This window comes from Quercus suber, unplaced genomic scaffold, assembly GCF_002906115.3.
Source record: "Quercus suber isolate HL8 unplaced genomic scaffold, Cork oak 2.0 scaffold_90, whole genome shotgun sequence".
NCBI classification, from domain to species: domain Eukaryota; kingdom Viridiplantae; phylum Streptophyta; class Magnoliopsida; order Fagales; family Fagaceae; genus Quercus; species Quercus suber.
In genome coordinates this window covers 307,884-323,528 of record NW_027069555.1, presented here as the reverse complement: position 1 = coordinate 323,528, position 15,645 = coordinate 307,884, and the positions used below count along the sequence as shown (strand labels likewise).

At 39.5% G+C, this 15,645-nt stretch overlaps 1 protein-coding gene across 1 annotated transcript; it reads left to right on the top strand.

Moving 5' to 3' along the window:
• Nucleotides 1-7,320: 7,320 nt before the first annotated feature.
• Nucleotides 7,321-15,305, top strand: LOC111984647 (calcium-dependent protein kinase 11). Its single transcript, XM_024016268.2, has 7 exons — nucleotides 7,321-8,099; nucleotides 11,466-11,609; nucleotides 11,731-11,883; nucleotides 12,017-12,132; nucleotides 13,929-14,096; nucleotides 14,203-14,427; nucleotides 14,824-15,305. The coding sequence occupies exons 1-7, from the start codon at nucleotides 7,502-7,504 to the stop codon at nucleotides 14,986-14,988; spliced, it is 1,569 nt and encodes a 522-aa protein (XP_023872036.1). The 5' UTR covers nucleotides 7,321-7,501; the 3' UTR covers nucleotides 14,989-15,305.
• The last annotated feature ends 340 nt before the right edge of the window (nucleotides 15,306-15,645 follow it).

The window sequence follows — 15,645 nt, the reverse complement described above, 5'->3', positions numbered from 1 at the left end:
TGGTACGGTCCTCGGATTCAAGCTTGAGTGACAGTTGGTTGCCTCATGAGACTAGGTCCAGAGCAGAACCAAGGTATTGAGCAAAGCATTAAAGTATAACAAGTAAAATGAAGCATCAATCAAAAAAAAAAAAAAAGGCGAAAATGCACTTTTGGTCCCTACATTTTGGACCGATTCTCAATTTGGTCCCTAAATTGATTTCACTCCTAGGTCAGTCCCTGATTTTAGAAAATCAGTTTTTATTTTGGTCCCTGCCGTCACCCCAGTAACAGAAAATGCATACGTGGCAAACGGAATGCACTGTTTACTTACTAGATGCTGATGTGGCTAATAAAATAATAATAAAAAACCACATCAGCATGCCATGTCATCATCTAATTTAAAAAATTAATTTATCAATTTAAAAAAATTAAAAAAACACAAAAACAAAATTAAAAACATAAAAATACATAGTTTCAGATTTGAACGGGAATACACAAGAACTCAAAGAACATGAACCCAGATCACAAGAACTCAAGAACACAAAATTCCTGGGCATTCAACATCTTTCCCAGAAAATTTCACCAAACACTGAAAAAATTCACATCTAAAAAGCCGATGCCTAAGATTTTTATCACAACATTTTCTTTCCACCCAAAACCAGAAATTTTCTTATGAAACAATCACACACAAACCCAGCCAATTCGGCTCACAGTAACAACAAACCCAACCAACCTCATAAATTTTCCTTGAACAATCATCAACATTTTCCCCAGAAAATCAAGATTTTCTTTCAAACCAAACACTAAAATAACTCACATTTAATAAATCAACGCTTAAAATACATACAAAATCCCTATCCTCCACCGAAACCTCCAACAAATCAAGCCCATAAACCCAGAAAAATCATCAAATCCACATGAAAAGAGACAAACCCAGCAACAAGTGAACAGATCAGAAACCCACCGATCAAGCCACATCAAGCCACCGATCCTGCAATCCGAAACCCACATGAACAGATCAGACCACAAATCAAAAACAATGGCGGTGACACCCTCGGCTCGCGAAGAGAACGTGTACATGGCGAAGCTTTCCAAGCAAGCCCAACGGTACGAGGAGATGGTGGAGTTCATGGAGAAGGTCTCGGCGGTGGTGGAGATCGAGGAGCTCACCGTCAAGGAGTGAAACCTTCTCTCCGTGGCGTACAAGAACAAGATCAGCGCAAGGTGAGAATCGTGGCGCATCATCTCCTCGATCAAGCAGAAGGAGGAGAGCCGCGGCAACGAGGACCACGTGTCCATGATCCGGGACTACAAATCCAAGATCGAGTCGGAGCTCTCCAACATCTGCGATGGAATCCTCAAGCTCCTTGACACCAGACTCATCCCCTCCGCCGCCACCGGCGACTCCAAGGTCTTCTACCTCAAGATGAAGGGCGAGTGAGCTCCGGCCATGGACAGTGGAGAGTGAGAGATTCTATCCATTGAGCGTGAAGAGAGTGAGAGAATTTGAGATTAGTCTTTCAGGGATTTTTTTTTTTAAGTTGATGAGGTTAAAGAAAAATAAAAACAAAATTTAAAAAAATTAAAAAGATAATGATTTCCGATTTTTTAAGAAATGATTTTTAAATTGATAAATTAATTTTTTTAAATTAGACGATGACGTGGCATGCTGAGGTGGTTTTTTATTATTATTTTATTAGCTATATCAGCATCTAGTCAGCAAACAGTGCATTTCGTTTGCCACGTATGCATTTTCTGTTACTAGGGTGACGGCAGGGACCAAAATAAAAACGATTTTCTGAAATTAGGGACTGACCTAGGAGTGAAATCAATTTAGGGACCAAATTGAGAATCGGTCCAAAATGTAGGGACCAAAAGTGTATTTTCGCCAAAAAAAAAAAAAAAACTATAGGCAAACTATTGAATATATATTTTAAATAGAAAGTATGTAGTTTTGTTACAATGTCGCCGAGGCAAAAAGAAAAATGAAATGGAAAAAAGAACAAATAAGAGTGTCCTATGCCATTAAAGTGGAGTGGTCTAATAAGATGGCTTACTCCCCCAACTCGGTAGGCAGTTTATCTTGAGGAGCCTGTTAAAAGGCTTCGACTAACACCTAGGGGCCCTGACTTGGAGGGTTTACTTCAGAGGACCCTCCCACGGTAGGAGGAATCTGAGGGACAGTGATGGTGGCTTGGGAGTCAGCAAAAAGCCTCACCACACCTTGGGGCATTTCTTGACCGTCGATTCTAACCCCTTCCAGCAATCCATGGGGCTCGGCCTCCTCAAAAGGTCTGTCAGCGGAAGATGTGTCCTCAGCAGCTTTGGTCTGACTTTCACTTGTCGTTGGTAATGCAGACTTCTCCTCGGAAGTAATGGGGATAACCTCGTGAATTGAGAGGGGGTAATATACTCTCTCTGCCCTCCTAAGGTCAGACGAGGTATCCATCCCTGCTTGGTTGAGGGCTTCATTCCAGGTCTGGGAACAAAAGCGCCTGCACACTTTAGGGACTTGAGCCTTAAAGGTAGCTTCAGTCTTAGCCACCCCCTGAGCAAAGGCCTCCTCTTCCGCCTGTTCTACAGAACGCTCAGCGTCTATTCTCGCAAACACAGCCTCATCTTTGGCCCTCACGGTCTCGTCCCTGGCATACTCAGCAATACCCTTTGCCCCGACTGCCCCGGCCATCTTTTTTTTCAGCTCAGCGATGTCCTCTTTGGCAGCCTGCAGTTGGCCCTCGACATCCTGCAAGCGCTTTGTTTGATCCTCGGCTTGCTTCGTAGCCGCGGCTAGGTCAGAGGCCGCATTATCTCTAGCCTTTGTCATCTCCTCCAGATTTTCAATCACCTTTTTGAGATCCGCCTCAGATCTCTTAAGGGTACTTGCAGCCTTTAAGAACTTGTCGCGCTCCTGCGCTAAGGCGTTACTCTGGCCGTCGACCTCCTCATCCAGCCTGAAAATAGCTTGGATAGCCTGCCAATCGAAACAAATACGCCGTAAAGGAGAGGAGTGGTGCTAAGCAATAAAATTAAAAAAAAAAAAACAAAAAAGTACCAGAGGTCTTACCATGCCCAGGTATCTCTTGAAGTTGCAAGCAACTTCTGGCCCACTCATGTTCCCCAGCTCAGCCATGTCGACAAGGAGAAGAAGGGATCTCTCCAGGGCATCGGCTACGCGAGCCCCCTCGCCTTCTCGGGATTCCCGGATCGTAGCGTCATCCATCAAGGGTTATCTCTGCCCTCCTAAGGTCAGACGAGGCATCCATCCCTGCTTGGTTGAGGGCTTCATTCCAGGTCTGGGAACAAAAGCACCTGCACACTTCAGGGACTTGAGCCTTGAAGGTAGCTTCAGTCTTAGCCACCCCCTAAGCGAAGGCCTCCTCTTCCGCCTGTTCTACGGAATGCTCAGCGTCTATTCTTGTAAACACAGCCTCATCTTTGGCCATCACGGTCTCATCCTTAGCATACTTAGCAATACCCTTTGCCCCGACTGCCCCGACAATCTTTTTCTTCAGCTTAGCGATGTCCTCTTTGGCAGCCTGCAGTTGGCCCTCGACATCCTGCAAGCGCTTTGTCTGATCCTCGGCTTGCTTCGTAGTCGCGGCTAGGTCAGAGGCCGCATTATCTCTAGCCTTTGTCATCTTCTCCAGATTTTCAATCGCCTTTTTGAGATCTGCCTCAGATCTCTTAAAGGTACTTGCAGCCTTCAAGAACTTGTCGCGCTCTTGCGCTAAGGCATTACTCTGGCCGTCGACCTCCTCATCCAGCCTGAAAATAGTCTGGATAGCCTGCCAATCGAAACAAATACGCCATAAAGGGGAGGAGTGGTGCTAAGCAATAAAATTAAAAAAAAAACAAACAAGTACCAGAGGTCTTACCATGCCCAGGTATCTCTTGAGGTTGCAAGCAACTTCTGGCCCACTCATGTTCCCCAGCTCAGCCATGTCGACAAGGAGAAGAAGGGATCTCTCCAAGGCATCGGCTACGCGAGCCCTCTCGCCTCCTCGAGATTCCCGGATTGTAGCGTCATCCATCAAGGGTTCTCTGTGGAGCATGGCAGCAGGCAGCTAGGCCTGGGGCTCGGACTATTGAGCGATTTCTTTTCCTTTATGCTAACCACCAATCCTCAGTTGTTTAGAAGGTTGGCTTGCTTCATCCCCCCTAGAGAAGAGTGGGATCTGCCCCCATCTACTGGGTCCTTGCCCTTAGAGGATCTCTTCCTTTTTGGGTCGGAGGATTTGGGCTGAGAGTCTGAAATTGGAAGGATAGGTGACGACCTGATCTGTGCAGGTGAAGGCTTAGGTCCTGGGGGAGGGGGCTTGGGCTGTAACTCCCTTGGCACACTTCTATCAGATTTGCCCTTAAGCAGGTCGAGAAGGCTAGTTGGGGGCTGCCTCTTGAAACCCATCTCAGTCTGGGTGCCAACCCTCGGGGGTTGAAGATCGGCCTCGGACAGGTGGGGATCCCCTAGGTCACCAAAGGGGTCCTCAAACTGGTAAGCTCGGCCAAATACACCAAATTCGTCTTCAGATGAGCTCAGTTCGACCACTTCTTCCCCCTTCTCCAAGCTCCCTTCTTTGGCCTGTGCTGCTTGATGGGATGAGGAAGAGCCTGCTAATGGGATGCCCTCCGGAATAGAAGTTCCTTCGGAAAATGAAAATCTGTCCTCTACCACGATGATTTGCCTAAGCCGAGGATCTCGGGCCCTGATAACGTGCTTTGGGACCGGAAACAACTTCTGGGCCTTATTACATCCGAGGATCTTATGGGCAGCTCTAACCTGATTGTCGGTCTCGTTCAAAAAAGGCTTCGCCCTAAGAACGACTTCCAAGTCCTGCTTGTTGACCAGGCGAAAATGACGAGTAAAGGTGTGCGGATCTGAGAAAAGAGGAACAAAACTCCTATAATCAATCAAGCAAATGAGATATACGACAAAGAAAAAAAAAAGTTAGACCATCTTCCACCTCAAATCCCCTACCTGGCTCCCCCTCTACCTTCGGGCAGTGGAGACTGTCGTGCCACTCCCCTGACACTATGAGAAAATCTTAAGTCAAACCCTTACTAGAATCGGGGAGGCACTGGATAAGCCGAACCCTATCGTCCCTCGTCTTCATGTAATATGACTTACCCTTCATGTGCTGAAGATTGTAGCACCAATTCACATCATGGTGGGTTAACCTTAGCCCCATTGTCTCATTCAGGACATCTACGCACCCTAGTATCCTAAACATATTAACGGCGCACTGGGTAGGAGCTAGACGAAAATGCCTAAGGTAATCTCTCATCACTGGCCTCATAGGGATTCTTATGCCTCCCTCTACGAAAGCTACGATGGGAATCACAACTTCGCCCTCGTTCCTTTTAGCGTACCACTCTCCTTCTTCACAATACCTCAAGCCGACATCACGGAGTATCCCGTAATCAGCCATGAATTTCTCTATCATCTCTTCAGACTCAACTAATTTCTTAAATTTACCCATCCCCAGCAATGACTCAAAGACCCAAAAGAGAGAGAACCAAAGGGGAAAAAGGAAGTAGAGAGAGGTTTGTGCTACAGAGAGAAGGAGACTTACAAAAGTGGGGAGATTCTCCTCGGACAGACTCTTTATGCCAAAAAGAGGCACTGGTCAGTGTGGAGATTTGACTAGATTCTGAGTGTGCGCGTCGAAGCTCTTGAATGCACAAATAAGGAGACCAAGCAGTTCAAATGAGTATTTATACTCTCAGTCAAAACTAATCAGGCGGAACTTCCTGCCCATAAAGGCAAAGAAATCCCCACCGTTTGATTGCCATCACACCGCTAGACGTGGGGAACATGGAGCCACGAAAAATTTAATGCGAACGCGCGCCGAATATCGAGGCGCCAGAAACGTCCGCTGGGCAAGCGAAAAGACTCCAATGCTGACGTCAACCGATGTTGAGTGAATCATGAAAAAGGCCCAGGGATATCAAAACCTTCCTCCCCGTCTGAGGACGTGGGCAACAAGGTTTTGAGGGGCTATTGTGGGGCCTGAAAATCTGATAGCCTCGGCCCATTTTGCACCCGGCCTAAGGCCCATGCCGAGGATGGAAAATTGCCCGAGGACGTTGTGTTGAGGCCTGGGTTGTGAGGACCAAGCCGAGGATGATCCTGTCCTCAGCAAATCGAGGACAACACAAAGTGGGAGAACAAGCCTAGTACAGGTTGTCATCTCCACAATAAATACGCTCACCTAATCCCCTGACTGCCTTAATGGAGATGTGACTCCTGAACAGGGTAACCTTGGCCACTACAAATCACATGATTACTGATAACACAGCTGATGGGACGGATGGTCAAGAGTGAAGTGCATGGATGATCAAAAGGTGGAGGAGAGGGATGGTGAGAAGATGGCTATATAAGGGGGGGAGGCAAAATAAAGGGGAAGATCCTCGGACGAATGCCGATGAGTAGTCTTGGTGAATAATCTTAATGTGCCAAACTTCAATGGGGGAAAGGGGGGACCTTTGGGCGTTGTCCGTTTGTTAGGGCCTAGTCCTTAAACCCATTTTCTAAAAATTTATTGCTTGGGTTTGTTGGACCGTTTTTCCTTTTGATTTCAGAAGACTTATCCAAATTGAGTCCCTACATATATTATGTTTTTTTTTCTGCATTTCCTTCTAAGAAAGTATATTATTCTCCTAAAAAATAGAAAGCATGTTATGTTCTTGATACATGCTACCTTTAGTAAAAACCTAGATTATTATTTATCAGTGAGATGTTATATATATATATATATGGGTGTGTGAATTGTGATGTTATATTATGAGACTAACGGTTATTACACATACTTTTAAAAAAAATAAAATCGTGACTTCAACTCACAATTTCAGTTAAAAATAAAAAGTGTATAAGTTGAATATATTAATGTGTAACAGTTATTTTTCATATCATTATAGGAAAAAGTTAACGAATGCTTGAGCATTAATTTAAGAAATATTAAAAAAAAATTATATGAAAAAAAAGCCAAATAATTTTTAAATTTTTTTTTATAACTCTTATAAAAATATAATCAAAACTTTTCCTAAAATTATAGATTAACAAAAACCCTAATAGCCCGTTAACCGCATCCAATATTGCATGGGAAACAAAAGAATGTGAATTCTGATTCCCATTCCCACTCTATCCATTATTTTATTAGTATTTTCTGAAATGCTGATGTGGGTGGATACAATTATGTCTTGGGAGTCATGCAGTCCCACCAGTGACATCTTACCATCCAATCAACATACCCCAAATTCTGACACCACCACACTTCCGTCAACAACAAAATTGACTCAAAATATAATAAACAAACAAAAAACTAAAGACTTCCCAAAAGAAAAGTTCATACCTTTTGATTGAGATAGTGATAGTAATAGCAATGAGAGGAAAAGTAAAAAGAAAAGAGGTTCTATTTCGATCCTCAGCATTGTAAAAAGAAAAGAATCACACAAAATTCACAATTCACAAATCACAAATCACAAATCACAGAGATCCATCTTCCATCAAAATCTGCTGAACAATGAAGAACCAAACCACATCATCACAGTCAACAGCAACAACAACAACAACAACAACAACAACAACAACAACACCACCGCCAAAGCCAGCAAACACAGTGTTACCCTATCAAACCCCAAGACTCAGAGACCATTATCAAATAGGCAAGAAGCTAGGCCAAGGCCAATTTGGTACAACCTACCTTTGTACCCACAAGTCCACAGGTGCTCTCTATGCCTGCAAATCCATCCCAAAGCGTAAGCTTTTATGCAGAGAAGACTATGAAGATGTTTGGAGAGAGATTCAGATCATGCACCATCTTTCAGAGCACCCAAATGTGGTACAAATCAAAGGGACTTATGAGGACTCTTTGTTTGTTCACTTGGTTATGGAACTGTGTGGTGGAGGCGAGTTGTTTGATAGGATTGTGCAGAAGGGTCAGTACAGTGAGAAAGAGGCTGCCAAGTTGATTAAGACTATTGTTGGGGTTGTGGAGGCTTGTCACTCTCTTGGGGTCATGCATAGAGATCTCAAGCCTGAGAATTTCTTGTTTGATTCTCCTGCTGATGATGCTAGGCTCAAAGCCACCGATTTTGGCTTGTCTGTCTTCTATAAGCCTGGTTCGTTTCTGGGTTTCCTTTCATTTTCTTTACTTTTCATTGGAAATGCTTGTTTGGGTTTATTTATTTATGCTTGTTCATTTCTAAATTATTAGTATTGTTCAGCGTTTTTTGTTTTTTGTTTTTTTTTGTTTTCAATTATTTATTTTATTTTATTAAGACTAATTGATCTTGGTTGCGATTGATTATTCAAGTGGGCATCTTTCTCTTTATCTATAAGATTTAGGACTTTTCTATTTATTTTATAGTTATCATAGGATTTGAAACCATGACACCTGCTTACCACCGGGCCAATACATCAATTGGTTTTTAAGTATAGGCGGGATTCAAACTAAGTCCCTTGGTGGATTACAGGAGACTTTACTAGTTGAACTAACTGGAATCCACAACTTTCTAGTGTTTTTGATTGATTAGAATGCATGGTTGGTTGAAGGGTACATGTATTTACTTTTTTTAATTGCTTGGACATTGCAGGTTCTTGAGTTTCTCTGTTTTTTTTTTGGACTGAAATTTTGTATTAAGTTTGTGGAATAAGGTAATGTGCCTTTTATCCATCTGGAACCTGGTTGATTAGTTGTTGTTTTCCCCTTTTTTGTAGTTTTGCTTTTGTCATTTGGTTCTCCCTGGCTTGTTTCCAATTTGGTTGTTTTCTCTTGGAATCCAATTGTTCTGTCTCTGTCTCTAAATTCCTTTTGATATGCGTTGGTAGTTTCCTCAAACAAACTGCTGGGTTTTAATTTGCAGATTTGAGACTATTTTTTCTCTTTGATTAGAGGACCTATTGGTTGGTTAGCATGTTTACATAGAATTCCTAGTTTTTATTTATTTTCTTGGAGTGGACTTGTTGGTATCATTTTGTGGGATAAATTGTTCTCTGTGTGTTTTAGTTAGGATTGTGGTTGGTCAATGATTTTTTTTTTTCTGATTCTGTCAATTTCATTGTTTACAAATTTCATTCTTCATGTTTCTTGTGTTCAATCTTAAATAATTCTAATTTCTTGTCAAGTTAAAGTTTTGAAAGGTTTTCTCTACTTATTATTTTGTACTCTTGAAACTGCCATTTTTAATTGTCCTCTCTCCTATTTCCTTTTGTACCAATGCTTTTAGTGTGTGTGTGTGTGACAGATGTATGTTGCATTTTCCTTGATTATGAGTGTTCTTGCCATGTTATTCCTCTGAAGTGAAGAACAAATCAAATTCAATTGGTATTGATGATAAGAATCTTGGTTCTCACAAAAGTCTTTACATTCAAGTCATAAGTTCTGGTGTTACCTATCAATAAAAGTTCTTGGTCATGTATTGCACTTTTGTTTTTAATTCTAGTTAGGAATCTTCTTTAAGTTTTTTAGAATAAAATGGCAACTTTTGGTTCTCTTTGTTAATATATATATATATATATATCACATGATGTACTGCATTATTTAGAGATGATACTTACCTAAAAGGCTAAAAGCCTAAAACAAATAAAAAATAAAAAAAATTCTAGAGGTGGTATTAGAAGTTGAGACGAAGTCTGACAATCTTTCTCTTTTTCCTTGAATTGTATATTTGTTGTTAGCTTGTCCAATTCAGATATTCTAGTCATTCATATATAAGAGCTCTCTTTCATAATTCTTGCAATTATATTTTTGATTTGAACTTTATAAAAAAATAATCATGACTTCAATAAGTAGACCTAAGCTTTAGTAGCCTGGTGGCTGGCTTAAGTTTGTGTTTCAAATTCTTGAGCGTTATGTTTTCCTTCAAGAGTTGTAAAGTGGCTGGGTTCACTCTTCTATGGATAAACCAAGAAACTACTCCTAAAAGTAATAAAGTTTTCTCCTGGATCGTGGTAGTGTTCATAAACACAACTTCTACTAGGATTTCTTAAAAAGAATTTTTTTGAACCTGACTGTGTGCTTTCACCTGTATTCATGGCTGCACTAGAGATCAGAAATAACTTAGGAAACCAATAACTTTTCATGTAGATAAATTTTGGCCAACAGTGGGAAACTTTGTCATGTCACAATGTAATAAGTGGATTGGATCATTGGAGATAGTGGGAATTGGTTTCCTAACTAGAAATTGCATGCTCTGGTTCCCTCCGTGGTAGCTTTCTTTGAGTTGATGGTGGCTCTGATAAGATCTTGACTATTGTGGGTTTCTTCCGCTGGTGGTTTTCCTAGGAATGATGGCTCCAATGATATATCTTTTTGCATTTTTAATGCCTTTGCTTGACAGTTTTATATTGGTGTATACGTTGATTACTTTCCATATACTTGGGGCTTGATCCTTACATTCATTCCTTTATTGATTTTTATTATCAAAAACTAAAAATAGGAAAGTGTAAGCTATGCTGAGTAGCAGGCCAGATACCTTGTTATAGTCATACAAGAAATATAAAGCAACACTCATAAATAATGCTTACACTCTAAGATGTAGGAAGTCAGATGAAAAAGGTTGCTATACCTTAGAAAGCATAAAAATGATATATATTTTTGGGAAAAAGAAAAAAAAAAGAAAAAGAAATACTGGGACAAAGAAGAATTTTTTTCACACAAAGAATAGGATTGATTTAGGAAGTGCATTTCCAAATGACAGGAAGAATGGAAAGTGTGGGCATAAAATTTTAAAAGTGAAAAAAGCAATTTGAGAGATTTGTGCATGTATGTGTATCAGGAGCTCAATATGTGAGGTGATTTCTAAGTGCCAAAAATTCAGCTTTGAAGGCAATACCTTTTCCCACCTTTTTGAATATGAGGCAATATCTTTTTAAAAAGCAATTCCTCATAAGCAGGCTTCTCACTTGGTGACTTTGGTTGAATTGACTGACATGGTAGGACTTTTAAAAGGAGGGTATCCCATGAAAGTTATTTAACAGAGTAGTAGGCATTGCTTTATACATGGAATGATTTCAATGTCATTTGACAGAGTAGTAGGCATTGCCTTATATTAATATGTTCTATTGGTAACTGGTATAACTGAGTTAGATTGTTTCTTTTTTAGTTTTGTCATTATTAAAGCAATATATATTTATTTTTATTGGATAGTATGTTAAACTTTTCACAGATGCATTCTGTTGATGTTTCCTGAGTGGAAGTTTACATTTGGAAGTTGACATCCACACATGTTGCAGACATGAAAAGTACTAGCAAATAGCATGATAATGCCAAAACCAATGGTTTATCTCACCATACTTAAGTCTTCAGCTTTATGTATTTCTATGCATCATTTTAAATGTTCAGGCTTGGAGTTTCCAAGAGATTCTTAAGATAATGGCCCATTGCACACCTTCTCAGTTGCCAATCTTTTCTGTTAGTCTTTCAATGTTTTGTTTTTAAGTTGGAACTGTTGATTATTTTTCCTGATGTCAATCTTTTCTTGTAGGACAAACTTTTTGTGACGTAGTTGGAAGTCCCTATTATGTTGCACCTGAGGTGTTGCGAAAGAATTACGGACCTGAAGCAGATGTTTGGAGTGCTGGTGTTATCCTTTACATCTTATTGAGTGGAGTTCCACCTTTTTGGGCAGGTAGTGATCTTGATAAGCTAAGATCCCATATATTCTGTATTCGAAGCTGTATACCTGGGAGTTATATTCTATTTTGCATATTTTAACCTGAGCTGTTACTACCTTTTCCAATTACTTGCAGAATCTGAAACAGGAATCTTCAGACAGATTTTACAAGGCAAAATAGATTTTGAATCTGCACCATGGCCTAGTATTTCAGAAAGTGCAAAAGATTTGATACGGAAAATGCTTGAGAGGGACCCAAGAAAACGAATTTCTGCCCATGAAGTCCTGTGTGAGTTGTTTTATACCTGTTATGCCTAGTGTGCTTGCTACTCGTAGAAGTAGGGGATTTAGTAATGTTCCTTCCTTTTTTAAAGCTCTTATTCCTGTATAAGCAATAACAATTAAGTTTATTTGTGTATCAGGTAACCCATGGATTGTGGATGACAGAGTTGCTCCAGATAAACCTCTGGATTCTGCAGTTTTATCACGGCTGAAGCAGTTCTCAGCAATGCATAAACTTAAAAAGATGGCTCTGCGTGTATGTTTCTCTCCCCTAAGTTACTTCCCCTTTATTTGTTTTCAAATGGATTTCTGTCTAAATATATTATCATAATGATCTGGTTTGAACTGATTAGAGATCAGGTATTGAACTTATTAGACCAGATATCATTAAATGAATCTTCCTGGTTTAATATATAACGAGTGACTTTATTAAAAAGAAAGAAAAAGAAAAAGAAATACAAGCCACATCTCAAGTACGCAGGAAGTGTACTATGAGAAAAGCGAAAAAAGTCAACATAAAGTGCACACATCTAAAAACTCTACAAACAAAGAGAAAGACAGGTCATTCAAGCTCAATATCGACTCAAACAAAGTACTCAAAAGAGATCTTTTCAGCTCAAGAATGGAAAGTTCCTCTCCCTCAAAGATGTGATGGTTCTGTTCTCGCCAAATCAACCACATTAGGAACAATGGAACAGCCTCCCAAATTACTGCTAATCAACGATGCCCAAAATTCCCCCTCCAACAAGCTAATAATTCCACCACCCTCTTAGGCATCACCCAAGAAATGCCGAACAGACAACACAATTGTCCATGGGCTCTGCATGTGATGATGAGACAAATACGTGCCTTTTGGAAAAGTGAAGGATATCTGCTTTCAAGGCAAAGCTGACAGAAAAAATAGCATAATAAACAAATATTAAGTTCCATAATTTGAAATCATCTCAAACTCAATGCAACTCAACTAAGCCTTAGTCCCAACTAATTAGGTTCAGCAATAGGGATCTTTTTATGCCTCTTGGCCCTTTCTAGGGCCATGCCCCCATATACCTCATTAGTAATCATTGTTTTTCCCTATATCTTCAACCCACATCATAACGTGGGATTTTCTTGAAATGAATGACATAATGAGGAAATAGTTCTAACTTGTTTTCGGGTGTAATGCAACTTAGTATGTCAAAATTATAATATATTTTATATATATATATATATATATTTATTGTGTCTGTGTGTGTTTTGGTTGGTGAGTAAAGATGTTTATATTAATGTATAGTCAAAGGCCAGTAAACTTGAAGTATAAAAGATGCAATGGCCTTATGAGGAGAGCAAAGGTCCTAAAAATATAAAGAAAAGATATGGCTGGCGAGAGGTGTGAGCTACATGGAAGGAATTACAATTTAAGAAAAATATTTTTGTAGTTTCTAGGCATAGCTATCGCTTATATAGGATTCATTTAAAATTCCAATCATATTAAAATTGATAGGTTACACAAATTCAGCAACATAAATTGTTGAATAATGTACTTAAAAGAGTTTTGTGATGGAAGGATTGTTTGGCATTCTAGGTGGATTTTATATTGTCATAAATGTTTGGTTGCATAAATAGCACTTCAGGTGCCATGAGAGGAATGAATGAACTCATCATTCTTCATTGGTGAAAATCTTCTTTCATTCATAATTATGAAACTAGTGACAAAAAACAATTGTTTTGGTCCAGGCCAGAAGTGATTATTATATCCATCAATTTTCCATGTCTTCAAGGTGGGAGAAATAGTCACAATAACTGGAATTTTTATTTCCCTGTGTAGATGTTTACTTCTGTAATAATCTTTAATTCAAGTCATTAGTTAAATGAATCCACTTGCATATTCTCATACAATATTGAACCAACCTTTACTTCCCGTGAGATGAATATGAATGAAGTTATAACTGTGCGCACCTTCCTTTCTCAGTTAAATGTATGCTTCTGTTTCCAGAGTTGCCACTTCTTATTTGTTTCAGTATTTATGCAAATTTTGTATTTATTTCTTGCTATGGAAAATTTTGTTTTCAGGTCATAGCAGAAAGACTTTCAGAGGAAGAGATTGGTGGTCTGAAAGAGTTGTTCAATATGATTGACACAGACAATAGTGGGACGATAACATTTGAGGAACTTAAAGAGGGTTTAAAAAGAGTGGGCTCTGAACTGATGGAATCTGAAATCAAGTCTCTTATGGACGCAGTAAGTAGATCATCATAGACTGTGACTCGAAAGTTACGTAGTTTTGCTGATTTTCAATTGATCTAGTATATATTCTCTATTATACATAATTGAGTTGGTTCGGCAGGCTGATATAGACAATAGTGGATCGATAGACTATGGCGAATTTCTTGCTGCTACTTTGCACATGAATAAGATGGAGAGGGAGGAGAATTTGGTTGCAGCCTTCTCCTTTTTTGACAAGGATGGTAGTGGTTACATCACCAGTGATGAGCTTCAACATGCTTGCAAAGAGTTTGGTCTAGGTGATGTCCACTTGGAGGAGATGATCAAAGAAATCGATCAGGACAATGTAAGTCCCTCTGGTTACGTTATTTATTCTGCTTAAAATCTTCTATTTTTCTGTTAAAAAAAATCTTAGATGGAATTTTACTTATTAAAAAAAAAAAATTTCTAGATGGTGTTTCATGTAATCTTCATCATGGCTCACATGTTTCAGTTATATGTTGCTTACCCTTTTTTGTTCCTCTGATATGCATGTAGAACTGATATGCCTTCATGGAATTAAATCTGCGAACTCACCCTCCACCCCATGCTTTTGGGGGAGAGGAGATGCCATTTGGTCCAAGATCATGTGCTGATCCCTTTTTGTTGGAGTTAAGGATATGGGTCATAGTATATCTATAGGCATTAACTCTCATCTTAAAACGTTTGTTCTGATTTGGGTACTATAACCATCACTTTGCAGGATGGCCGTATAGATTACGGGGAGTTTGCAGCAATGATGAGGAAGGGTGATGGAGGAGTTGGGAGGAGCAGAACTATGAGAAGCAATTTGAACTTCAATTTAGCTGATGCCTTTGGAGTAAATGACTCAACCGTTGACACTAAACAAAAGCAATCCTCTGTATAGTTACGAAATAAGAAGGCAGTAGTCGCAGTTTTAGATCATAATTATTCTCAGTTCTTGTTTTAGCTGGAACGATGCATACTTTTCTCTTAATTGGGTTATAGCCGTTTATTTGTAATGTTTTAGAACGACCATGCCTCATCTGTGTTGTGTAGTTTCAACTTTCAGCAGGAGTGAAGTTGATGTTAACAGAAAAAGCAGCAGCATTAATGAAATAGATGTTCAGTGTATGTGCTCACATTAAAGATTTTGAAGCCATGGGGCTGTTGTTTTGATATGAAACTTTGAGGCAATGAAGACTAATGGCTATTGTTATAACATTTGTTTCTCTTAATTGACAACAATGTCAGTAAAATATGCATGGATTGTGTTGCTCTATGATTTTTGAAAAGATGGATTGCGCAAGTGATCTTGGCCAAAAAAGAAAAAAAAGCATTAACCAGATATAAGACACGTGGCATTAAAAAAAAATCCAATGGTCTTAAAACAATCATCTGAACCACACAAAATTATTTAAATTCCATGTCTTACATTTGACTAAAAACCTGAAGGATTTTAATTGTGGTGGATGTTATCTTAGAGCACCTAGCATTGGTATTGGGGGTGCTAAAAATAGCAATATAGCTTTTTAGCACCACTAATACCAAAATGTGGCTACAT

Bases quoted from the DNA above. Each gene is read 5' to 3' on its own strand.
- LOC111984647 (XM_024016268.2), top strand. From the start codon at position 7,502: ATGAAGAACCAAACCACATCATCACAGTCAACAGCAACAACAACAACA. The intron at 8,100-11,465 runs GTTCGTTTCTGG...CTTTTCTTGTAG, and splicing joins GTCTGTCTTCTATAAGCCTG to GACAAACTTTTTGTGACGTA. The intron at 12,133-13,928 runs GTATGTTTCTCT...TTTTGTTTTCAG, and splicing joins TTAAAAAGATGGCTCTGCGT to GTCATAGCAGAAAGACTTTC.